The sequence below is a fragment of the Staurois parvus genome, unplaced genomic scaffold (assembly GCF_062004578.1).
Source record: "Staurois parvus isolate SC_StPar_1 unplaced genomic scaffold, SC_StPar_1.0 ptg000097l, whole genome shotgun sequence".
Taxonomy (NCBI): Eukaryota; Metazoa; Chordata; class Amphibia; order Anura; family Ranidae; genus Staurois; species Staurois parvus.
In genome coordinates, this window is record NW_028317893.1 from 7,260,457 (window position 1) to 7,287,790 (window position 27,334).

Consider the following 27,334-nt stretch of genomic DNA (forward strand, 5'->3'; position numbering starts at 1 on the left):
TTGCTTTTCTTTCAGAATCAACATTTTCTATGAGAAACTATACTACAAAATACTCCCACAAATGTGGGTCATTGATTGCAAACAAGATTTGTTAATTTTAACACACAAAAAAGGTATTTTTCCTAACAAATTCATTCAAAACCATCATGTTGCAAAAATGAATACACCCCAATATAAGTCTAAGGAACAAAGCTAAACTTTACACAACAAAATCCTAATTAACAAGAATTAAACTACAGGAGAGTCTAATTATTCATCAAATAGGTGTCCAGCAGACAGTTTATTATAAAAGGGTGTTACTTAACTCCTTCACGCCTAAGGGTAAAAATTCTTAAAGCCAAAACACAATTTTGCAACTGACATGTGTTAGCAAAACTGTACATATCACAACTACTTTGTGCATCCAGGTTGATTATACCTTGTTTTTTTCCCAGGACAAATTGGGCTTTCATTTGGTGGTAAATGGTAATGGATAGCTTCTGAATTTTTTTTTTTTAACCACCTCCCACCCCCCATATAGTAAAATGACGGGCGCAAGGTGGATCTCTCGTTCTGGAAGGACGTCATATGACGTCCTCCCATTCTCACCGCGCATGCGCAGCTCAGGGAGCACACAGCGCGGCGATCGACGGACACAGCAGATCACCGATCCACGGAAAGAGCCGAAGATGTTTGGTCATGTGATCAGCTGTGTCCAATCACAGCTGATCACATGTAAACAGGGAAATGCCGATTATCGGCATTTCTCTCGAGCTGTCACGCTGACAGCTTGAGAGGAGAGCCGGTAATCGGCATTCTGCAGAGAGGACATGTACACTGATCATCACGGCACTGATGATCAGTGTAGCCCCAGCAGTGCCACCTGTCAGTGTCCATCAGTGCCACCTGTCAGTGTCCATCAGTGCCAGCTGTCAGTGCTCATCAGTGCCACATATCAGTGCCTACCAGAGCACATCAATGCCACATATCAGTGCCCATCTGAGCTGCCTTACAGTGTCACCCATCAGTGCCCGTCCGTGCCAACTAACAGTGCCATATATCAGTGATGCCTGTCAATGCTTATCAGTGCCACCTACCAGTGCCTCCTCATCAATGCCCATCAGTGTTCATCAGTGCAGCCTATCAGTGCCCATCACTGCAGCCTCATTAGCGCACATCAGTGAAGGAGAAAAATCACTTATTTACAAAATTTTATAACAAAAACTAAGAAAAAATTTTTTTTTTCCCAAAATTTTCAGTGGTTTTTGTTTTGTTTTTTTTAAGAAAAAAAAAAAGCCCAGAGTTGATTAAATACCACCAAAACAAAGCTCTGTCACAAAAAAATGATAAAAATTTCATATGGGTACAGTGTTGCATGACCACGCAATTGTCAAAGTGCAACAACGCTGAAAGCTTGAAATTGGCCTGGGCAGGAAGGGGGTAGAAGTGCCCTGTAGGCCTGTGGTTGCAAGGAAAAATTACCAAAAATAGTAAAAAAAAAAAAAAAAAAAAAATTGGCGTACACTGTAGAGGAACAGCATGGATAGGTGCCGTCCACGAAGGAAGTCTCTCCTTAAGCCTATGCACAAAAAAAAATCTGCCTAGGATTTGCCAGGGCCCCTGCTGAAAAAGACGACTACTGGGATTCTGTACTCAGAAGTGCCGAGACGAAGATAAATGTATTTGAAACTGATGGCTTCAAAACTGTATGTCGTTGCAAAGGTGAGGAGTACAAAGAAAAATGCATGGTGCCTACAGAGAAACATGGTGGTGGCAGTGTCCGTCTGTGGGGCTGCATGAGTGCTGCTGGTGTTGGGGAGCTGCATTTCATTGATGGTATCATGAATTCATAGATGTACTGCTCTATATTGGAAAAGAAGATCACTCCTTGCCCTTGGTCGTCGTGCACATTTCCAACATGACAATGATCCAAAACACACAGCCAAGACCACTGTTGCATTTCTGAGGAACAGGGTGAAAGTGATTCATTTGCCAAGTATGTCTCCTGATCTGAACCAACTGAACACTTATGAGGAATTCTAAAGAGACAAGTTGAGCATCACTCTCCAAAAGAGGTTGTTCTTGAAGAATGGAAAAAGATGTTGATAAATGTCACCAACTTTTTCATTCCATGCCTAGAAGACTTGGTGCTGTCCTTACAAATCATGGAGGTCATAAAAAATAATACATATAGTAGTTTTTGTTGTGAGGTGTATTCATTTTTGCATCAATTTGAGTAAAACTGAAGATTTTGTAAATTGTGATTGTGTTCATTAAGATATAATCTTACTTTTCAAAAGGAGTGTGTGTGTGAGATATACAGTGAGGAACAGAAGTATTTGAACACCCTGCAATTTTGTAAGTTCTCCCACTTAGAAATCATGGAGGGGTCTGAAATTCACATTGTAGGTGCATTCTCACTCAGAGACAGAATTAAAAAAAAAAATTCAGGAAATCACATTGTATGATTTTTAAAGAATGTATTTGTCTTGCACTGCTGAACATAAGTATTTGAACACCTGAGAAAATCAGTGTTAATATTTGGTACAGAAGCCTTTGTTTGCAATTACAGAGGTCAAATGTTTCCTGTAGTTCTTGACCAGGTTTGCACACACTGCAGCAGGGATTTTGGCCCACTCCTCTGCACAGATATTAATTCTTGCTGTTTCTTAGGTGTTCAAATACTTATGTTCAGCAGTGCAAGACAAATAAATTATTTAAAAATCATACAATGTGATTTCCTGAATTTGTGTTTTTAAATTCTGTCTCTCAGAGTGGGAATGCACCTACAATGTGAATTTCAGACCCCTCCATGATTTCTAAGTGGGAGAACTTGCAAAATCACAGGGTGTTCAAATACTTCTGTTTCTCACTGTATACACACACACATATTCATACACACACACTATATTGCCAAAGTATCATTGGATTCAGGTGTTCCAATCACTCCATGACCACAGGTGTATAAAATCAAGCACCTAGGCATGCAGACTGCTTCTACAAACATTTGCGAAAGAATGGGTCACTCTCAGGAACTCAGTGAATTCAAGAGTGGTACTGTGAGATGCCACCTGTGCAATAAGTCCATCTGTGAAATTTCCTTGCTACTAAACATTCCACGCTCAACTGTTAGTGGTATTATAAGTGGAAGCAACTGGGTACAACAGCAACTCAGACACAAAGTGGTACGTAAAGAGCAAGGTCAGCGCATTGAAACACATAGTGCACAGAAATCGCCAACTGTCTGCAGAGTCAAAGAGAGACCTCCAAACTTGGTGTGGCCTTCAGATTAGCACAACAGTGCACAGAGAGCTTCATGGAATGGGTTTCCATGGCTGAGCAGCTGCATCCAAGCCTTACATCACCAAGTGCAATGCAAAGCGTTGGATGCAGTGGTGTAAATCATGCTGCCACTGGACTGTATAGCAGTGGAGACGTTTTCTCTGGAGTGACAAATCACGCTTCTCTGTCTGGCAATCCGATTGACATGTGTGTATAAACACACACATGACACACACACACATACATATACAGTGGATATAAAAAGCCTACACACCCCTGTTAAAATGTCAGGTTTGTGATATAAAAATATAAGACAAAGATAAATCATTTCAGAGCTTTTTCCACCTTTAATGTAACCTATAAACTGTACAACTCAGCTGAACAACAAATTGAAATCTTTTATGTGGAGGGAAGTAAAAATAAAAAATTAAAAAATAATATGGTTGCACAAGTGTGCACACCCTTAAACAAATACTTTGTTGAAGCACCTTTTGATTTTATTTCAGCACTCAGACTTTTGGGTACGAGTCTATCAGCATGGCACATCTTGACTTGGCAATATTTTCCCACTCTTCCTTGCAAAAACACTCCAAATCTGTCAGATTGCGCACAGCCCTCTACAGATCACCCCACAGATTTTCAACCAGATTCAGGTCTGGCCTCTGGCTGGGCCATTCCAAAACCTTAATCTTCTTCTGGTGAAGCCATTCCTTTGTTGATTTGGATGTACGCTTTGGGTCGTTATCATGCTGAAAGATGAAGTACCTCTTCATGTTCAGCTTTCTAGCAGAACCCTGAAGGTTTTGTGCCAATATTGACTGGTATTTGGAACTGTTCATAATTCCCTCTACCTTGACTAAGGCCCCAGTTGCAGCTGAAGAAAAACAGCCCCAAAGCATGATCCTGCCACCACGCTTCACCGTGGGTATGATGTTCTTTTGGTGATGTGCAGTATTGCTTTTGTGCCAAATAAATCTTTTGGAATTATGGCCAAAAAGTTCAACCTTGCTTTCAGACCATAACACATTTTCCCACATGCTTATTGGAGACTTGTCACATGTACCACGAAGCCAGTACTTGCCAGATATTCCTGCAGCTCCTTTAGTGTTGCTGTAGGCCTCTTGGAAGCCTCCCAGACCAGTATTTTTCTCGTCTTTTCATCAATTTTGGAGGGATGTCCAGTTCTTTGTAATGTCACCATTGCACAATATTTTCTCCACTTGATGACTGTCTTCACTGTGTTCCATGGTATATCTAATGCCTTGGAAATTCTTTTGTACCCTTCTCTTGACTATCTATATCTATATATCTATCTATCTATATCTATCTATATATAAAAACACACATACATATACACACACACACACACACACACACACACACACACAAACACAGAGCCTTAAAAAGAATTCATACCCCTTGAAAATTTTCCACATTTTGTCATGTTACAACCAAAACAACGTAAATTTATTTTATTGGGATTTTATGTGCTAGACCAACACAAAGTGGCAAATAATTGTTAAGTGGAAGGAAAATGATAAATGGTTTTCAAATTGTTTACAAATAAATATCTGAAAAGTGTGGCGTACATTTGTATTTAGCCGCCTTAACTCTGATACCCCTAAAATCTAGTGGAACCAATTGCCTTCAGAAGTCCCCCAATTAGTAAATAGAATCCACCTGTGTGTAATTTAATCTCAGTATAAATACAGCTGTTCTGTGAAGCCCTCAAAAGGTGTTAGAAAACAGTGAAACAGCATCATGAAAGCCAAGAAACACACCAGACAGGTCAGGGATAAAGTTGTGGATACGTTTAAACCACTTGCCCACTTCTACCCCCTTCCTGCCCAGGCCAATTTTCAGCTTTCAGCTCTGTCGCACTTTGAATGACAATTGCGCAGTCATGCAACACTGTACCCATATGAAATTTTTATCATTTTTTTCACACAAATAGAGCTTTATTATGGTAGTATTTAATAACCACTGGATGTTTTATTTTGTGCGCTATAAACAAAAAGAGCAAAAAATTTGAAAAAAAAAAAAGTTTTTCTTTGCAAAATTTTATAATAGAAACAAAACTGGTAATTTCTCTCTATCACTGATATGCGTTGATGAGGCTGCACTGATAGGCAGCATTGATGATGTAGCATGCATAGGCAGCACTGATGAGAGGCACACATAGGCGGCATTGATAGGCGATACTAATGAACTGGCACTGATGATGCGGCACTGCTGGTCACCACTGATGGGCACAAGTGGGTGGCACTGCAGGGCACAGGTGGATGGCACTGCTAGGTAGCACTGATTGGCACAGGTGAGTAGCACTGCAGGGCACAGATTATTAGTGCCCTGATGGTCAATGCCAATCCCTTTGCCGTCCATTGCCGGTTCTTGGCAGTACTTTCCTCACGCTGTTATAGAGGAAAGAGCAGCCAATAACCGGCAACTGTATTTACCCAGTGATCTGATGTGTCATTGGTCGCAGCTGATCCCGTGGTAAAAGGGGCGTTTTCTGGCATGAGGTCCATGGACGTCGTCCCAGAACTAGACAACCGCCCTGTAGCCATCCTTCGGCTATAGCACGGTTGGGAACTGGTTAGAGCAGGATTTGGTTATAAAAAAATCTCAAGCTTTGAACATGTCACGGAACACTGTTCAATCCATCATCAGAAAATGGAAAGAGTATGGCACAACTGCAAACCTACCAAGACATGGCCATCCACCTAAACTGACGGGCCGGGCAAGGAAAGCATTAATCAGAGAAGCAGTCAAGAGGCCCATGGTAACGCTGGAGGAGCTGAAGAGATCCACAGCTGAGGTGAGAGAATGTGTCCACAGAACAACTATTAGTCATGCACAGGGTAGATAAAAATCAATGATTTTTTTTTTTTTAAAAAATCAAAAAAATCTGATTTTTTTTATTTAAGTTGGATTTTTTTAAATAAAATGCTTTTGGAGGAAAATCTATTACCATCCAAAGGTTATTCCATCATGAAATAAAGATTAGTTTTTTAATTATGTAGAATAAGGCTGTATATGTTTAATTTTTTTGGTAAATAAATTCCATTAATCCATTCACACTGTCATGCTCTTCCAGGTTTTTGTAAGATTATTGGGCAGTTTCTCTGCCTACAAGATATTATCACAGATGCTTGGTTTGCTTTTGCAGTTCTCAAAACTGAATTTGACTCAGCGGAGATCACATGCCTCTTCTTCACAGCAAAAATGTTATAACATGAACAGAGTTAAGAAAAAGACCTTAATCCTAACTTCTACAAACCTATAAATACAGAATCAACCCCTTCAGTGCTAAGTTTCAAGAAGTTCAGTGAATAGAATAGAAACAATATTTTTCTGATTGGAGTGGAATAGATCTGCACAAGAAGAAAGTGAAACTAAGTGTGAGGAGGAAGGGGCTGACAGTCTACGTTTCTTAAAATATATATATTTTGTTTAGCCAAATTAGTTAACAAACATGGATGTTTGTTTAAGCAAATAACATATGCTGTAATGTTATTGTTTCAATTGAATAAATCTACAGTTGCAAGAAAAAGTATGTGAACCCCTTGGGATTACGTGGAGTTTTGCATGAATTGGGCATAAAATGTGCTCTCAACGTCATCTAAGTCACAACAATAGAAGAACACAGTCTGCTGAACATAATACTACACAAACATTAGATGTTGCCATGGTTTAATTGCACATAACATGTAAACATTCACAGTGCAGGGAGGAAAAAGTATGTGCACCTTTGGACTTAATAACTGGTTGACCCTCCTTTGGGTCGATTTAATGCTGCCGCTTGTTATGCGAGGGAGCCAAAGAGGTCTGCTAGTCTGGGATGCAGCCAGCACTCACCGCGCTAAAGACATGAAGACATTTCTTCATGAAAGAAAAATAGTTTAAATAATGATTCCCGCAGGAATGACGGCCTATCTCCAGACTCTTGATATTGCAATAAACAAGCCATTCAAGGACAATTTGCGCATGGAAGTTAATGACTACATTGAAAATAGAATGGAGAGAAATCAGCGTGGAAACTTTGTGAAACCTAAACTGCAAGAAGTTGTGACTTGGGTGAAGAATTCATGGGAGAAAATCACTGACAGTTGCATTGCAAATGCACTGCGAGCAGGCTACCTTGACAAGAAGTACTCATTTAAGGACAGTGCTATTGCTAAACATGAGAGATTTGGTCCACTGATTCTGAAAGAAATGGAGTCACAAGAAATTCACCAGGAAATTCAGAGATTGGATTGTTATGGTGATGTTCCAGAAGATATTTAAAGTATCTTGCGAGCCAGAAAACAGAAAAAAAGGCTCCCTATTGTACACCATGAAATATATATCCTCTATGTAGTCGGATCGCAAACATCTAACACATAACTACCAATGTGAAAAAAATGTGAATAAAATCATATAGTGTTGCGCTCCCAAACCTCCAATTAATATATTTAAATCACTTAATCTCTGTCCTTAAAATCATATACAAAAAATGAAAATTGTGTATATATATAAAAAACAACATCAAAAAATATTGAATTAAATAATTAGAAAACCTCCATGATTAATACTAAAAATAATAACTGTGATTAAACATGAATATTAATATACTTATAAAAATTCAAATAATCAATGTGCATAAATAAATAAATGCAACAGTGAAAATAGTGTCCCATATAATAAAAGTGACTTTGTGCTGAAAATTAACCTTCAATCCATATTGCATGTAAATCCGTGACTGATTGTGAATCCTCCCATTATGCAGATGTACGCTCACCTCCTTATTTGCCTGCAATTAGGCTATTGCAGGCAAATAAGGAGGTGAGCGTACATCTGCATTAATGGGAGGATTCACAATCAGTCACGGATTTACATGCAATATGGATTGAAGATTAATTTTCAGCACAAAGTCACTTTTATTATATGGGACACTATTTTCACTGTTGCATTTATTTATTTATGCACATTGATTATTTGAATTTTTATAAGTATATTAATATTCATGTTTAATCACAGTTATTATTTTTAGTATTAATCATGGAGGTTTTCTAATTATTTAATTCAATATTTTTTGATGTTATTTTTTATATATATACACAATTTTCATTTTTTGTATATGATTTTAAGGACAGAGATTAAGTGATTTAAATATATTAATTGGAGGTTTGGGAGCGCAACACTATATGATTTTATTCAGATGTTCCAGAAGATGACATGATTGTCATTGAATTAATGAGTTAATTCTTGATACTGTAGGATTCACAGTTTGTCTGGTTTGTGTTGACAACTACCGTACTACCGTACAGTATACAGGTAATAAATTTCCTTTATTTTCATTTAACAATAAATGTGTACCGTATTCTTCATGGAAAAATAAGACATCCCCTGAAAATAAGACCTAGCGCATCTTTGGGAGCAAAAATTAATATAAGACACTCTTATTTTCGGGGAAACGGTATATATACAGTGGGGCAAAAAAGTATTTAGTTAGCCACCAATTGTGCAAGTTCTCCCACTTAAAAAGATGAGAGAGGCCTGTAATTGGCCAACAGGCTGACCCCCCCACCCCTTCAACCTCTGCATCTATTTCCCAAAGACAACCTCTGGATATGACACTGAGCATGTGCACTCAACTTTGGTCGACCATGGCGAGGCCTGTTCTGAGTGGAACTTGTCCTGTTAAACTGCTGTATGGTCTTGGCCACCATGCTGCAGCTCTGTTTCAGGGTGTTGGCAATCTTCTTATAGCCTAGGCCATCTTTATGTAGAGCAACAATTCTTTTTTTTTTTTTTTTTTTTTCTGAGATCCTCAGAGTTCTTTGCCATGAGATGCCATGTTGAAGTTCCTGTGACCAATATGAAGGTGAGAGCGACAACACCAAACTTAACACACCTGCTCCTCATTCACACCTGAGACCTTGTAACACTAATGAGTCATGACAGCAAGGAGGGAAAATATCTAAGTGGGCCCAATTTGGACATTTTCAATTAGAGGTGTACTCACTTTTGTTGCCAGCGGTTTAGACATTAATTGCTGTGTGTTGAGTTATTTTGAGGGGACAGTAAATTTACACTGTTATACAAGCTGTACACTACATTGTAGCAAAGTGTCACTTCTTCAGTGTTGTCACATGAAAGATAATAAAATATTTACAAAAATGTGAGGGGTGTACCCATGTCTGTGAGATAATGTTCATATGTATGTGTGTGTGTGTAAAATAAATATACAGTGGGGCAAAAACGTATTTAGTCAGCCACCAATTGTGCAAGTTCTCCCACTTAAAAAGATAAGAGAGGCCTGTAATTGGCATCATAGGTAGACCTCAACTATGAGAGACAAAATGAGAAAAAAAATACAGACAATCACATTGGCTGATTTGGAAAGAATTTATTTGCAAATTATGGTGGAAAATAAGTATTTGGTCACCTACAAACAAGCAAGATTTCTGGCTCTCACAGACCTGTACCTTCTTCTTTAAAAGGCTCCTCTGTCCTGCACTCGTTACCTGTATCAATGGCACCTGTTTGAACTTGTTTGAGCTGTAAGCCATAATCATCACAATTATGACAAATCACATCTTGAACTATCTTGCTTTGCATGTAATGAGTCTCATATTATTAGTTTCACCTTTTAAGTTGCATTACTGAAATGAACTTTTGCACGATATATATATATATATATATATATATATATATATATATATATATATATATATATATCTCTATCTATATATCTATATCTATCACACAATATGCCCAAAATGAAATTTTAGCTGATATATAGGGGATGACGGAAACTTGATATATGCAGATAAGCATATAAAAAGACAAATATAAAGTAAAAAAAACTACTCTGCATCTGAGCACCATAAACCAAAACAATATTTAATTCATTTTAGTATTCAACATTAATTCCTCCATCCATACATGTCTCCATGTTTTATTTTGCTAAGAAATCACTGTGAAAAGCAGCTCCCTAGTATTTCTGGTCGTGGCCATCTTGAGTAAGAGCAGATGATTCATTTTTCATTTACTTCCTGGAATCCATCTGCCCTTAGCTCTGGGATATATGACATCACTGACATAATTTGCCTAGGCCTGAAACCAGGAAGTAACTGAAAAATGTAAAAAAAAAAAAAGTTTAAAGCAAGAAAATATAATACTTACTAATGCTAGCAGCATGGGGACTAAAATATAGTCAATGTTGATTGAAAAAGAGTGAAGTTCTGCTTTAAATGCAAGTAACCTTTCACCTGACTAGATTATACCCATACACTGAAACTAAAAGCTAGATAAATCAGTTTGGAATACACAAGTAAAAAAATAAAATAAAAATACTTGCACCCTAGAAGTTGCTTAGAAAGGCCAGGACACATTCCTATACAGCTAATATAAATATAACAAAACATATATAGTGACCACACTGGAGAAATGATGTTACTAGATAATCAAAAGACACAAAATAAAACATTAAAATGGTACATATTACAATTCATATGTGTACTAGATAAACACAGTTTTCATTTGATTGTTGACTGGGTTTCTTAAGTTTATTAAAAAGTGCTTATTGAGACACCCAACATTATTCACACATACTGCTGTCTGGTTCAAATACTTGATACTTTAATAGATTGGAACATATAATGCAAAGGAGTACGCTAAGTTTAGATTGACATTTGGGATCAGTAGCTGCTAGAAAGGGCAATAATGCCAGCTGGTGGAGGAGTAACTAAAACAAACACTTGTACTATAATATGTGCTGATGCCAAGTGCTCAGCTTTCCAGCTGTAGGCTGGGTATGTGTTCACTAGGTCTACAGTTGACGTGTGTTACACACAGGAAATTGTTTTCCAAAACAGAAACAGATGTTGAAACAATACCATAACACTACATTTTTGGATGAGCACAAATAATGAAAGCAACTTCACTTGTTCAGTTAGTTGTGCATACTAAAAATAATCAAGTAGACCAATCTAATTCTAGCTGTTATTTTCATACCAGATGGTAAAAAATATAAACCATTGACTGCAAGGGGGAAGCCAAGTTTCACTTTAAAGCTGAACATTAGGTAGGACCTGCAGATCTGAACATCCACCTTATAGAACTTCACAAACGTGCAAACTGAAGGACAGGTGGCAGCTTTTCAAATCTGAGAAACAGACTCCTGGTGCTAATAGGCCCAAGAGGCACTGACAGACATAGCAGAGAAAGCCTGACCCAAAAAAGAGAGAAACTCGGTATAAGCTTTAGTGATGACTTACCCAATCTACCAAGCAATAGAGGAAAGAGGTGCAGGGTCCACCATGCAGGAGCCCTCAGGAAGACTGAGGATTACCTGTCTGACAAATAGAGGCAGTTGCCGAGAGTTAAACCAGCCACATGCAAGCAGTGGAGGGAAAGCTATTTGCAATGCTTAGGAGGACAAAAAGAAAACACCACTGAGGTGGCAGGAACAAGCCATCTTGGGAAGGAGGCCTGAGGCCTCAGAACCACTTTGTCTATGAAGAAGAAGAAAGGCTTATCTATAAGATAAAACAGCCAATTCAGAGACGCGTCTAACCAATAGGATAGCATTGAAAAAGAAAAAAAAAATCACCTTTTAAGTAGTGGTGTATTTAGAATTTGTGCTGCCCTGGGCCCTGTGCTGCCCTCGCTCCACTCGGCCACCCAGCCCCGGTGCTCAGGAAAACCAGTATCCCTTCATCGGGGGGGGGGCAGGGGCAGACAAACACCTTGTTTGTCTCATGGCAAATGCACCCCTGCTCCTAAGCATGGTTACCCAAGGGAAGATCCTGAGTGGGCTTGAAAGTAGGCCTCTGAGGAGCTGGCAAGAACAGATTAAGATATCACAGCAACACTAAGATCAAAAAGGAGGGGAGCTACATGAGCTACCCCATGTACAAAGGCTGTCACAAGAACATGAGCAGCAAGAGGTCTCTGAAATAGAACAGCCAATGCTGAGGTTTCACCCCAAGTGATTCTAAAGGATATATTTTTTTTAGTTTAAAATAAGAAATGATGTTCTACTTAACTGCTCTGTGCGTCCATAGACACACACAGTGCAACTTAGCCACTGCTCCCTCCTCACGGGATTTCACTGACAGCAACAGGAGCCAACTGCTCCTGTGAGGCCACGGGGAGAAAGCAGCAGTCCTGCAGACAATAACAGAGCTGGATTGAGAGAGGAGGCAGGTAAGTGTCTAGGGAAGGGGGGGGGGGGGGGTTGCACTGATAGTGGGGCATTTTTTTTTTCTTACCTGAATGCATTAAGGTATAAAAAGCTTATCTGAATGCAAAGTCCCTGGAGAATAAAATAGCACGAATAGCAATATTTTATGTCACAAGATATTTGCGCAGTAGCTTATCAAACAAAATTTCAGGACAAAATATGCACTTTAATCAATTTTATGCGGAAAAGGGATACCCGACATGTCACACTTTAAAATTGAGCACGCCCGTGGAATGGTGACAAACTACGCACATTAAATTATCCCTAGGTGACGCTTTAAAAACCTCCACTGAGCTGGCCAGAACCAACTCTTCAAGGAGTTTATTCCACATTTTCACAGCTCTTGCTGTGAAGAAACCTTTCCACCTTTGGAGATTAAATTTATTTTCCTCCAGACGAAAAGAGTGCCCCCTTGTCCTCTGTGATGACCACATTTTTGTTTCTTTAATTTATTTTTTTTTATTGAACTTTATTGCCATCACAAGGGTGAACATCATCCCTTATTCTTTGCATTCTTTCTAGTACATCCAATGCAACAGGTCCCCGGTAGGGCAGGTGAGACTGGGAAAGGCAGCGGGAGGGACCCCCTTTCCACTGCCTGTAAAGATGATTGAGTACCTTTAGAGCCGCACAGATCGCTTTTACCAGTAATCCAATAGTGAAGTGAATTGCACATGCGTTTTACAGTGTAGGAGATGATTGGCAACTTCAATCAACTATATAGCTGACAGAATTCTGCATGAATCATGAGATAAACCATCAGTGGCATGATATATTGGTGTGGCAAATTGAACATAATTATCCAGGAAGACTACAAGCTTCAGACTGACCAGGATTGTGACTCAACATATTTGTCTTATTTCAGTTTAGAGTCCACATCTTCTGGTGAGTGAGGGGGGAGCACGATACCTGCACCTTGATCGAAGGACAAGCATGAAGCACTTTATTAAACACAGGTGTTTGTCACAGTATGACTGAAGAAGCACAAGCATATAAACGGATTAAAAGAATTTATAACATTGATTATTTTTTTTATATTTGTATCTAGTCATTATGAGTGATGCATTCAATTTGAATTGTTGTTTCATATAGTTTCCACATATTGGGAAGGTAACACAATTTTTGCAAAGACTAGGCAATGCCTAAACTAGTATACATCACAAAGGATGAACATCATCCCTTGTTCTTTGCACTCTTTCTAGTACATCCAATGTGACGGATCACAATGGTCCTGAGCTCCCCGGTGGGACGGGAGAGACTGGGAAAGGCAGTGGGAGGGACCCGCTTTCCACTGCCTGTAAAGGTGAACAAGTACCTGTAGAGCCACACAGATCACTTTTACCAATAAGCCAATCGCATACTTGATACCAGGATCATGGCTGCAAGTATGATCCTGATGTCACTGCATGTGTCCAAGGATGTATATACACGTAGAGTGGACAAGAAGCGGTTGAGGGTACTCAAGGACAAGTGCTGATCCAGACTATACTGAAGAAATGACTGTATACAACCCACAAAGTACCATCTAGGATAGAACTTCTGTCCCTTGCACCAAGTGAAGTGAGCCTTCTAGGAATGATGATAGACTTCCCGAGAAATAGTTTTATTAGCCTTCCAAAGTTTAGTGACAACAAAGTCAGAAAGACCCTAGTCCCCCAGGACCTGAGTTTCAAACAGCCAAGTCATCAAAGTCAGCAAGTGAGAAGCAGGATAGAAAGACTTAGGACACAGCTCCAAGCCAGAAAGGAACGTGAATTACCCTGCCGGTATGTAGAAAATGGAAGCTGGCGTCCTAATATCAGTCCCTCAGCAGTCAAGCCCCAGTGGCCGAGGCAAAACTCATCAGTAGGTGTGGCGGCTGAGGCCATCACACTTATCCTGACCTGACTGGGCTGGTTGAGCCACGTCCATCCTCTCTCATGAGCAGTAGGGTAGTTACTGGCCCTGAAGGCAACTGGCTGGGTAGGTTGGAAGGAGCCCATGGAGAATATTAGGAGTTATACGATGTCTGAGTACTAAGTTCTTCTAGGTCAGATCATTGCCACCAGAATCACTGGAATTTCACTGGTATCCTGCGAAGCATCGGAGGAAGAATCTGTACCAGTGAGAAAGCACATATCAGCTGAAATTGATCCCATGGTGTCACCATCATGATGCCAAGTACTCTCCTTGTTGCAGTGCTGCAATGACAGACCAGGTCAATTCCATATTAATTGTAGGATTTTTTCAGAACCGTTAAAGCTAGCACACACCTGAGAATGCCCTTGCTGGGTCTTGGAACCAGAAGCAGAGCCAGCCAAGAACAAGAATGCAGAGAGTGCAGCAAACTGTCCATGCAATAGCATAAGGCTGCCAGGCTTTGGAAGAACTGAGGGCCCTGTGAGGCTTGGCCTAGGACTGCAAACGTCTGGCAAACAGCATGGTAACCATACTGTTGGTTGCATATCCATGCTCGAAAGAGCAAAGAAATCTTCCATAAGGCCAAAAACTTCCTCTCTGGTTAAGGAGGAATAAGGGGTGCCTGGGTTTTAACAGAGGATCCAAGGAGTGAGAACTAGGCTCCAAGGTGCCCAGAGTTAAGATACCAGGGGAATCCTGATTTACTCTTTATTGACCCTCTGCACTGACTGCCCTCCTAGTCCCTTTTTTCTTGTGCTTGATGTCCAGTATGTGAATAAAGGGATCATCTGAGGGGTACACATGACCTATGCTGTGGAGCAGAAGAGGTGCAGTGTACCTGTGTCTCACAACTGAAGGATGATAGATAACCTGGTGAAGGCTTGTGCTGAAAATAGGGCCTAAAGATGGAGGTTTGTGGGAGAGCATGTGCTCAAAATGGCACCTGCGGAGGACCAAGAAGCAATCTCTTGGGGTGGGACTGTGCATACAGCATGGGCTATGGCCCGTCAGAATCCTTCATTGTATTACAGCAATGCAGGGCTGTTGTGACAGAATTTACACAGTGAATAGGATAAAGTGTTGCACAATGAATCATGGCTGACACTCATTTAAAGTCTCATCCTTTGCGCAACATACTGCTTCTAGTCTAGGAACTCAAACCACCCACCACTCTGTGCTTGGAAGAGCACGGTCCCGGGTCCAGGGACTACCCAAGGATGATGAGGGAAAGGGGGGGGGGGTGACTTCACGTATAGGAAGGAACTTGGCTCAAAATTTGATTTTTAAAATTTTTTTACTAGACATGTTTAATCGCAAAAAGTCAAACATTTTTATTTCTCAAAATTGTCAGTCTTTTTTTGTTTATAGCGCAAAAAATAAACGCAAAGGTGACCAAATACCACTGAAAAGAAAGCTATTTGTGGGGGAAAAAAAGGGCAAAAATTTAATTTGGGTGCAATGTTGCATGACCATGCAATTGTCAGTTAAAATAACAGCGCTGTATCGCAAAAAAAAGCCCTAGTCAGGAAGGGAGGTAAATCCTCTGGAGGGCAAGTGGTTAAAGTGACAGGTAACCTGCAAATACACTTTAAATTTAGAGTTCAGCTGCACTTCCACCCACCCAGAGAAGCTGTATGTAAATGTGTGGTTCAGCCTAGAATTTAAAATTATTAGCACCAATAATAAGAGGGTGCTTCAGCATGCAAAGGCAATTTGAATACACAAATTGGTAAATGAATGAGCATTGTAATTAAAACTTGTGTATTGTGTGGAAAACACTAATGTCTTGTTTTGAGAGAACTATGGGGGCTACCACAAATGACATCAACATGTTAGTTGACTGTCTCTGCTTTCACCAAAGTAATGTCATCTGATCTACTTACTAGTTTCATGTCAACGACTCTAAATGCTAGATATAGAAAATTAATTGGCATACTAGTCAGGCACCAACCGGTTTCAGAAGGACAGGCCAACAATGATAGCTCTGTTTTTCTCAAGATAGGTTTCTTTTAATTCAACAACAAATTACAAGTTCTCCAGTTTACCATTAAAGGAAACGATCCTCCATCCTCTATTAAGTGGTTGGGCTTTCCTTTGAAGAGAAAACTTGTTTTTTTCCCCCACAAACCATATCTAGAGCAAAATGTAAATCATGTTTCCATGTCGAATTTCAATTATTTATAGCCTACTCCTATTAGTCTGAACCACCTTGAAGTTTCAAAACTTACTTTGTGAAGATCATCACACATTTACTTTCTGGAAGTCTGTGACATGTATTTAGTTTGTCCTGTGAGTAGGCACTGCTGTGTCACACATTTCATGGTCTCCTGAACTACAAAAGTGCTGAGAGGAGGAGTTTCAGGAGGCGGAGTCAGTACAGGAATCACTGTTTGCAGGCATTAGGGTACTATGGGATAAATAATCCTCAGAAATTGATGATTACCAGTTGTGGAAAGTGACTGCCAGCAGACAAACCAAAATCATAACATGAATGGAAATTTTTCATAAGCAATAGAATAGTCAATAACTATTGTTTTTACTGTTATAAAAAGAAAAAGTGCATGCCATTTTGACCATGTAGTTACTTACTGTATAGCTGCATAGTAGAATGTTCCAAGCCAGACACTGGATGTTAGTACATGGACTGTAAGCATAACTTTCCCATATTGTCTAAAAGTTTTTTTAAATCTCTGGACTAAACCAATAGATGTATCTTGCAGTGGATCTCCCTCCTCCACAGCTGCATCTGGATGGTCTCTTGTGGACAGGGTTTCCTTACTGTTAAGTGGACCCTCATTCTTAGGTGAAGAAGTGCCAAGGTTTCCCTTATCCTGTGAAGAATCTTGCCCAGGAGATGAATGAAGCCAATGCTTTTGTCCATTTGATACTAAAATCTGGCTTTCATATTTTGGTAAAATAAGGCATTTTCTCTGATGTGTACAGGCTCGTAATGACAATGTAGAAATGGAGGTTATACTAGATGGATTACATCTCAGATGTAAAGTCCTTAGTAGAAACATTCTTAAAGCAAGCCTAAATGTAAAAAAGAAACAAAATATTAGATTGCAGTGGCATAAAATGCAGTCAAATATGATCATACATCATCCTCAATGCAAAGTTCAATGTAATGCTACAGTCTGATTGGACACTGTCCTTTAGACCTACCAATAACTATGAAGACCTGCCTGATTTGATACACATTGACTGGATAGATTTAATCGGTCCTCATATTACAAAGGTTGGGTAAAACTAAGGTTGACAGTTGTACAGTCAGATTGTAACATGTGTAGTAATGGTGCAGGTATTCTGCACTTAAGCATTTGCTCCATACTGCCAACCTAACTAGATGACCATCAGCACCAAAGTTTAAACTACTCCTATTTGTGGACCAAAGTATTGCAGAAGGACAGTGAAGTGCTGTTGGTTGAATGGCTAAAGGCTGCACACTCCCCAGGAATGAGATCCACTCAGTGGACAGAAACAAAACAACTTTTTAACATTTTACACATAGTACAGTCATTGATCACTATATACAGTGGATATAAAGTCTACACACCCTTGTTAAAATGTCAGGTTTCTGTGATGTAAAAAAAATGAGACAAAAGACAAATCATTTCAGAACTTTTTCCACCTGTAATGTGACCTATAAACTGTACAACTCAATTGAAAAACAAACTGAAATCTTTTAGGGGGAGTAAACATAAAAAAACTAAAATAATGTGGTTGCATGAGTGTGCACACCCTCTTAACTGTGTTCAGAATTAAGCACATTCAAAATCATGTTAAATAGGAGTCAGTACACACCTGCCATCACTTAAAGTGCCTCTGATTAACCCCAAATAAAGTTCAGCTGTTCTAGTAGGTTTTTCGGGACATTTTCTTAGTTGCATCTTACAGCAAAAGCCATGATCCACAGAGAGCTTCCAAAGCATCAGAGGGATCTCATTGTTAAAATCAGTATCTGCATCAGTCAGGAGAAGGGTACAAAAGAATTTACAAGGCATTAGATATACCATGGAACACAGTGAAGACAGTCATCAAGTGGAGAAAATATGGTGCAACAGCGACATTCCCAAGAACTGGACATCCCTCAAAAATTGATGAAGACAAGAAGAAAACTGGTCTGAAAGGCTGCCAAGAGGCCTACAGCAACATCAAAGGAGCTGCAAGAATATCTGGCAAGTACTGGCTGTGCGGTACATGTGACAACAATCTCCCGTATTCTTCATATGTCTGGGCTGTGGGGTAGAGTGGCAAGACGGAAGCCTTTTCTTAAAAAAAACATTCAAGCCTGGCTAAATTTTGCAAAAACACATCTTAAGTCTCCTAAAAGCATGTCAGAAAATGTGTTCCCACCCACAGTGAAGCATGGTGGTGGCAGCATCATGCTTTGGGGCTGTTTATCGAACTGGGACCTTAGTCAAGGTAGAGGGAAATATCAACAGTTCTAAACACCAGTCAATATTGGCACGAAGCCTTCAGGCTTCTGCTAGAAAGCTGAAAGATGACGTTCCTCTTCACGATCAGCTTTCTAGCAGAAGCCTGAAGGCTTTGTGCCGATATTGACTGGTGTTTAGAACTGTCGATAATTCCCTCTACCTTGACTAAGGCCCCAGTTCGATAAACAGCCTCAAAGCATGATGCTGCCACCACCATGCTTCACTGAGGGTGGGAACACATTTTCTGACATGCTTTTGGGAGACTTAAGATGCATTTTTTTTGACAACGACCCAAAGCATACTTTCAAAGCAACAAAAGAATGGGTTCACCAGAAGATTAAAGTTTTGGAATGGCCCAGCCAGAGCCCACACATGAATCTGATTGAAAATGTGCAAATATTGCCAAGTCAAGATGTGCAATGCTGATAGACTCATACTCAAAAAGACTGAGTGCTGTAATAAAATCAAAAGGTGCTTCAACAAAGAATTAGCTAAGGGTGTGCACACTTATGTATTCAACCATATGTATTCAACCATATTACTTTAGTTTTTTATGTTTACTCCCCCCCCCCCTAAAAGATTTCAGTTTGTTTTTCAATTGAGTTGTACAGTTTATAGGTCACATTAAAAGGTGGAAAAGTTCTGAAATTATTTATCTGTGTCTCATTTTTTTTTACATCACAGAAACCTGACGTTTTAACAGGGGTGTGTAGACTTTTTATATCCACTGTAAGAATATGGTACAACTAATAATTGCATGCAAAAAAAGGAATGCCTGTTTCTAAGTTTTGGGTTTTTTTTTAACTTCTAAACTTCAGGTCCACTGGGTCCTTATACAACCGAGAACTCAATAAAAATAATAAATGCATCAGAAGAACAGAAAATAAATGATTGATTACTGTACCTTATGTGAACAGATTTGGTAATTCAAAACAACATGTAGACAAGCACCTTTAAAGCATTGTCAAAATGATGCTACATTTGTGGCCAACATATTGGATTAGATACAAGTCTGACTGTCAATGCCTGTGCAAAAAGAAAAAAAAAAAAAAGCTATTATTTCATGCACAAAGGCTATATAAAAGCTCACTAGAAAAGTGCCCATAGGCATGGACATTACTATTGAATGACTGAGCGGATTACAGTCAGATCAGAATTCAGTCATTCTATGGGTACTCTCAAACCTCTGATACTTTGGCCAGGTAATCTAAAGACTTGAATGTCTAATTGTGAACAACTGAACTAGTAGAACCCGTTACATAAGTTACCTCTAGTAAAGTGTATCCTATGTTCTTGCTGCTCTAAAAATATGCCCTTCAGTGAAGTCAGACACTCACTACAGGGGTGAACGGCTGGCGCTGCGGGGGATTAATAACAGCTGCTGAAGATTCATGATGTTTGCCCTCTCCTTCCTGTCAGATAGCCCATTCACAACATTATTGCTCTTCCAGAATGCAAGTCTGTGACTAGGCAGCGGAGATCCTATCATGTCAATTTGCATTCTGGGAGAAGAATATCTGGGATCTTGTAAATGATTGAGGAGAAAAGAAGCAGAGGATGAGTGATGTGTCCTTCAAAATCATGGCCACTGTCGGAAGACCACTGCTGTGCAGAGTATCCATCGTCACTGGAGGCAGGATTTTTGCAGTAAAGAATTAAACTGCTGCCACTACAACCCAATTGCAGGGCTATAGCATTCTTCACTCACCATACCTGACAAGCAGTCTCGAATCTGCACACAAAAGTACTCCATAGCAAGGTGAAGTCAGCAACAAGGTGAGTATTAAAAAAATTAATCTTTATTCAATCAAAAAAGGAGTACATATGTTCCAAAATGGAGCCAACTGACATGTTTCAGCCCATCAGCAGGGCTGGTTCTTGCCGGTCTTATATGGGTGTGCAGTAAAAAATGTCAAAGGGGCAGAGAGAGAAGAAGAAGGGGGGAGGGGAGAGGAGAGAGAAGGAGAAGGGGGGAAAGAAGGAGAAGAAGGGGGGAGGGGAGAGAAGGAGAAGAAGGAGTGGGAGGGGAGAGGAGAAGAAGGGGAAGAAAGGGGGAGGGGAGAGAAGGAGAAGGGGGAGAGAAGGAGAAGGGGGGAGGGGAGAGAAGGAGAAGGGGGAGGGGAGAGAAGGAGAAGAAGGAGAAGAAGAGGGGAGGGGATAGAGGAGAGAAGGAGAAGGGGGGAGGGGAGAGAAGAGAGAAGGAGAAGGAGGGGGGGACAGGAGAGAAGAGAGAAGGAGACAGGAGAGAAGGAGGGGGGAAAAGGAGAGAAGGAGGGGGGGGAAAGATTAGAGAAGGAGAAGGGGGGGGGAGGAGAGAAGGAGGGGGGAGAGAGGAGAGAAGGAGAAGGAGGGGGGGAGGAGAGAAGAGAAGGAGGGGGGGAGGAGAGAAGAGAAGGAGGGGGGGAGGAGAGAAGAGAAGGAGGGGGGGAGAGAGTGCACATCAGTGATGCCTGTCAATGCCCATCAGTGCCACCCACCAGTGCCTGATCAGTGCCACCTATCAGTGTCCATCAGTGCAGCCTATCAGTGCCCATCACTGCAGGCTCATCAGCACACATCAGTGAAGGAGAAAAATCACTTATTTACAAAATTTTATAACAAAAACTAAGAAAAAACTTTTTTTTCAAAATTTTCAGTGGTTTTTGGTTTAAGAAAAAATAAAAAACCCAGAAGTGATTAAATACCACCAAAATAAAGCTCGGTCACAAAAAAATGATGAAAATTTCATATGGGTACAGTATTGCATGACCGCGCAATTGTCATTCAAAGTGCAACAGCGCTGAAAGCTGGAAATTGGCCTGGGCATGAAGGGGGTATAAGTGCCCTGTAGGCAAGTGGTTAAAAAGAAAAAGAAAAAAAAACGAAAAAAAAAACAAAACACAAAACCCCATACTTCTCTTTTAAAGTATAACTCAACCTATTAAGAGCTTGGCTGGGAAAGAAAACGTTCCACATGCCATAAAACCAAGACAAACAAAACACTCTCAATCCAAATATGTTAAAATAACAGCAATCTTAGAGAAACAAAAGTGGATACAAATAGATTACTATATGAAGTATTATATAATGTACAGCAGGGCTTAAAATTTCGAGTCTAGACCTACTAGCCAGGCACAAACCCTACTCTCCAACAGTTGCCCCACCCAACCTTGCCCAGGTCCACCTTCAACCCCACCCCCGGCCCATCCCCCACCCCAAGCCCTGCCCCCAACCACACCCCCTTAAAGCTTATGAAATTACATTTTTATTTAGAATAAAGAGTCCAAAATATAAAAAACTGCAATTATAACATAGCTTTATTATGTCAATTTAAAAGCAAAAAAAGGCCGACAATTTTGAAAAAAAAATATATATATATTTGACTTTTTGCTATTAAACATGTCTAGTACAAAAATGTAAAAAAAATCAAATAAATTTACACCAAATTGTATTCTGCTACATGTCCCAATACGTGTAAATTAATTGGTTTACGTGTAAGTTACTGCGTTTGCAAATGGCGGTATAGATACTGGAATTTTGTTTTCTTTTAACTTGATTTTTACTAGTAATGGCGGTGATCAGCGACCTATAGTGGGACTGCAGCAGGCATTCTGACACTGGGGGGAGACTGACTTGGTGCCACTGATATCCACAGTGACACCAATATCGTGATCAGTGCTAATAAAAAGCACTGACACTGTACGAATGGCACTGGGCAGGAAGGGGTTAACATCTGGGGCGATCAAAGGGTTAACTGTGTGCTTTGTGTGTTTTATTATGGGGCTGTGTGTGTGCTTTTAGCAGCTGGTGCTCCCCATTCCCAACACAAGGATGGCCACCTCCAACCTGCCGGATCCTGTGCACACCCTGCGACAGCCACCGATGCCCTCCTGCCTGGCGTGGCCTTCCTGCGCTCGATTCACCTCCCGCTCCGGCTCAGTCACCGGTGTAAGGATTTATGAATGAAGCTCGGAGAGGAAGCCCTGCCCACCCGGCACACGTGTATCTTGCCAAGCTGTGGGCAGGGGAGGTGGTGGTGGCGGGAGATAACAGGAGAAGGGGAGCTGTGCACCTGAAGGCACGCACAGAGCTCTCCTCAGGGTGTAACGTGCTAGACTCTGCCTTTCTCCTGTCTTGTGCAGAGTGTCAGCACCCACTCGCCCCCACATTATTTCCACTCGCCAAATGCAACCAGGCGAATGGAAATTTCAAGGCCTGATGTACATATCTTGTCATAAGACAAGTAAACTTACCTGGAAGGGGGGGGGGGGGGGGGGGAGACAAATAATGATACAATATTAGCTGAGATGTAAATCCAAGTCCCACCTTCATTTTAACCCTTGGGGTGATTTGTAGGCAGGCTATGAATCCACTATGTTTCTTTACCTAAGAACATCTGGTGTCAGTCGGCCCCTCTAGGTGACACCAATACCCTTACTATACCACAATACCTAAAAAAAAGTGGTATCACTCCTTGGAATATGTGGTGACAAACCTCACTCCTCCTTTATGCATATTTCTCCTCTTATTGTACCTTTTTCTCATTATTCTTGCTATGACTTGCAGAAAGGAGATCATTATGGTCATGCTGTTTAGCTGTCCTGATATCCCAGTCAATACTCCACACAGGAAAACCACTTTCCAAAAGTTGTGTTAATGATTTTACACTCAACTTTAAACATCTCAGAGGACCGATTCCTCGGTGCCCCAATAAATTCCCCTACTGGTAGTTCTGGATTTTTGCAGTAACTAGCAGAATATGGGACACACTTTGTTAGAAGTAAAATCATGCGACAGGTGTTGTGCGCTTAAGAGGGGAAAAAAAAAAAAAAGGATATCGACTTACCAGTAATTTCCATATCTTGGAATACAGTACAGGACACAGTATTATACAAAGTATTGATAGACTGTGGGCTATAGGTTCATACCTTCAGCTGAAGCTTTTTAGGACTAGCTCCCTCCTACTACACTCAGTTTGGTGGCAAACTATGCAGAGTAATCCAGGATAAAAAGAAAGGGCGACCTGTGTCCTGTACACACTGGTGCCCAAATTGTGGATACACATTAGATTTTTACAAACTTTTTCAGTTTAAAGTATTTTTTATATAAAAATCTCTACAAATGTCATAGCACAAGTAAAATTTAATATAGTAAATGGATGCCTTAACAAAAAATCTTTAAATAAGTTCAATTTTGGCTGGAAATGTACCATAATGCATCTTGGCTATTATATAGCATAAAAATGATAATTTCAAGTTTGTCACAATGTGTTTTTTAACTATTGCCTGACACCTTCTAGGCATTGACTCTACAAGTCTTTTGACATCCTCTTCTGTGATCAAATGATGCCAGGAATTGATTATAGTCTCAGTGAGTCCTCGCTTGTTGCTTGGATTCTTGCTCAAGACCATGTGTTTCAATCTTGACCACAGATTTTTGATGGGATTTAAGTCAGGGCTATTCCAGGCCAGGGAAGCAGAGAAATTTTTTTGTCATTGAACCATTTAAGGCATTTTTGAGCTGTATGGCATTGAGCTCCATCCTGTTGAAAAGTAAATTCTGTGCCTTTGTCCGCTAAGTCGCTTATTGACGGGATCAACTTTGATTCCAGGCCCTTTTTGATGTATTGCTCTGCATTAATAATCCCATCAATAACCTATATTCATCCAACACCATATCAAGACATGCAGCTCCAAATCATGACGCTTTGAGGGTGTTTCATTGTTGCTGTCATGCACTCAAGGAAGGCATTCTTTACCTGACCTTCTTCGCATGTATCGAACACCACCACTTCCGAAAATAGAAATTTGTGTTTCATCACTCCAAATAATTTTTTATCCAATCTTCTGTTGTCCAATTTTGATGTTCCTTGGCCCAGTCGACTCTTTTCTCTCTTTGTTGGCAGTTCAAAAATGTTTTGTTTTTCTTAGTATTCAAGTTCTTAATCCAGCAGCAACAAGTCGACTTCTTACTGTTTGGTTAGACACTGACAGTCCTCCATCTGACAACACCTTGTTGATATCCTTGGCAGAGGATTTTCTATTCTGCAAAGCAAGTCTTGCAATTCTTCTGGCAGTTTTGGTTGTTGTAGCTTTTTTCCTTCCTCTGCCTTGCTGTGTTGATACTTTTGGTGTTCGTAAATAGTGTACACAGCTTCTGGACTCCGGATACAGAAACTCCTTGACCCATTTTTCTGGCAATTTCGCTAAACTAGAACCTTCATTTCTTAATGTTATTGCTGTTACTTTTTTCTTTGGTGACCAGTCTGACCTTTTAATTGATGGCATCATTCATTTCTACAAATATAGTTGTTTAACCACTAGCCTACAGGGCACTTATACCTGCCCAGGCCAATTTCCAGCGCTGTTGCACTTTGAATGACAATTGCGCGGTCATGTACCACTGTACCCATATGAAATTTTTATTATTTTTTGTGACAGATAGAGCTTTCTTTTGGTGGTATTTAATCACTTCTTGAGGCTGCAGTGATGGGCACTGATAGGCTGCACTGATGGGCACTGAAAGGCAGCACTCATATGGCACTGATAGGCGGCACTGACAGGCGGCAGTGATGCACACTGATAGGCGGCACTGATAGGTGGCACTGAAAGGCAGCTCAGATGGGCACTGAAATGTGGCACTGATGGGCACTGGCAGGTGGCATGGATGAGCACTGAGAGCTGGCACTGAAAGACACTTACAGGTGGCGCTGCTGGGGCTACACAGATCATCAGTGCTCTGATGATCTGTGTAGATGTCCCCTCCGAGGAATGCCGATTACCGGCTCACCTCTCCTCACGAGCTGTCAGCATGGGAGGAAGTGCCTGAGTACCTTACAAGGGCCCTAGACGAAAGTGATGATAAAATGCACAATCAATGGTGAGATGCAACACCTGGTGATCCAATTTAGACTGTTGGTGTAAGTTTTAGTGTCAAGTTAGAAAAACTTACACTTGTAAGTGAATACCAGATGTAGTCCCGTGTTTTTGCTCTAATGCTCAGATATGCAGGATGACCCTGCCTTACCTAGACACAAAACTTGTCCTTATATATCAGGGGTGCTCAACCATTTTAAGAGTCAGGGCCACCTAAGTGATTCGGTAACCAGTTGCGGGCCACAATGAAATGAAATGGTTCAGAATTTAACATTTTTATTTTGAATAGCACAATGAACATTTTCCCCGATGCCGCTGAATGCCGGTGGAGGGAGGAGGAGGAGAAGCCATCTTTCAGCAGTTGCAGGAGGAAAATGGAGAGGATCGGTTCCTGTATATTGACTCCCCTCCTGTCCAAGTGTAAAACAGAGTCTAATAGGGAGGCCACATGGGCCCCTTGGAGCATGGGACAGAGTCACCATTGCGACCCCTGATGCTACACCAGTGGTTGAGGGGTGAGATAAAAACTACCTTCCCTCAAACAAATGTAAATGAGCATTTACTGCCCTGAGCTCCAATAAGGCTGCTTTCACACTGATGTGCTGCAGTTTACCTGCACCGCGGATGCAGCACATTGCACCTACGGCTTTCCTGCACTTTGCAATAGACTACTTTTATATCTTGCATACTTTCTGAAAGCGCACCAAAACTCTTGCATTCAGTTAGAGGGCCACATCACAGGGCTCCAAGGGTCACAGGTTGAGCACTCCTGCTATATAGGATCCAAGCTTCACCTTTACAATGAGCATGTCCCTGAAGAGGTTTTTAGAGTCTGTGCCCTGAACCTGCATAGCACCCAGTGGCTAACTATACGAAGTGCTAAGGTGAGTGCCCATAGCACATCATTACAGGCCATCCCCAATGCATGGGGTCTGGCTATGGCTCCCAAGGTTACGAAGTTGCACTGCTTCCATTGCTGTATTCAAGTGTTACTAAACCCAGGATCCTGCATTCACTATATCTGGTCTCCCACAGCACACAGAACATGAAAATGCAATTACTTTAGTAAATATAAACAGCTAAATATCTTCTCTCATTAGCAGTAAGAGCAGCCTTGTGACTTCTATCAGTGTCCAGCAGAGCACTGATTAAAGCTTGTAGGAGGAGTTTTCATTCTCCCCTGATTTTCCTATGAGGCTGCATGACCCCTGTCTGGGTAGTGCTGATTTGCCCTGTGCCGATCACATGCACTCTCCCAAGAAAAAACAATGAAAAAAAATACTCTAGGAAAACACACCTCAATGAGCATGTGCAGCTTGCCCCCAAAGATCAGCAGATGGATTGGGGACAGTAGAAGAAGTGGAGGATCAGGGGAGACAGAATCAAACATCCTTTTTACAAAATGCAAAGGGATCAACCCTTTAGGTTCCACAGTGAGTATAGCAAGCATGCTTCACTGCATATGCAGACCAATTTTACTGTTGTTGGTTTAGTAACACTTTAAAAGAAAGTGAATAGTTGATTGAAGAATTAGAACATAAAATAAACTAGTTAAGCTAAGATTTATTTCTCCATAAAGAAGAGGTCCATCACCTTAGGACACTAGCAAAAAAAAAAAAAAAAAAAAATAGGATTCACAGAGTAAAGTA

General features: G+C 40.6%; 1 protein-coding gene across 6 annotated transcripts in view; it reads right to left on the reverse strand.

Annotated features, from left to right (window-relative positions):
• The window catches only part of MIMS1 (mitochondrial inner membrane structural 1), a 141,968-nt gene that overhangs the window by 105,938 nt on the left and 8,696 nt on the right, over positions 1-27,334 (reverse strand). For 3 of the 6 annotated variants that reach the window (XM_089671061.1, XM_089671057.1, XM_089671060.1), the window contains exon 2: positions 16,982-17,425. In XM_089671061.1, coding sequence (XP_089527187.1) covers positions 16,982-17,412 — 431 coding nt within the window. In that variant the 5' untranslated portion in view covers positions 17,413-17,425. Of the gene's footprint in view, positions 1-16,981; positions 17,426-19,735; positions 19,858-27,334 lie in introns of those variants that run through there. The other 3 variants (XM_089671058.1, XM_089671059.1, XM_089671055.1) reach the window with 2 other exon arrangements.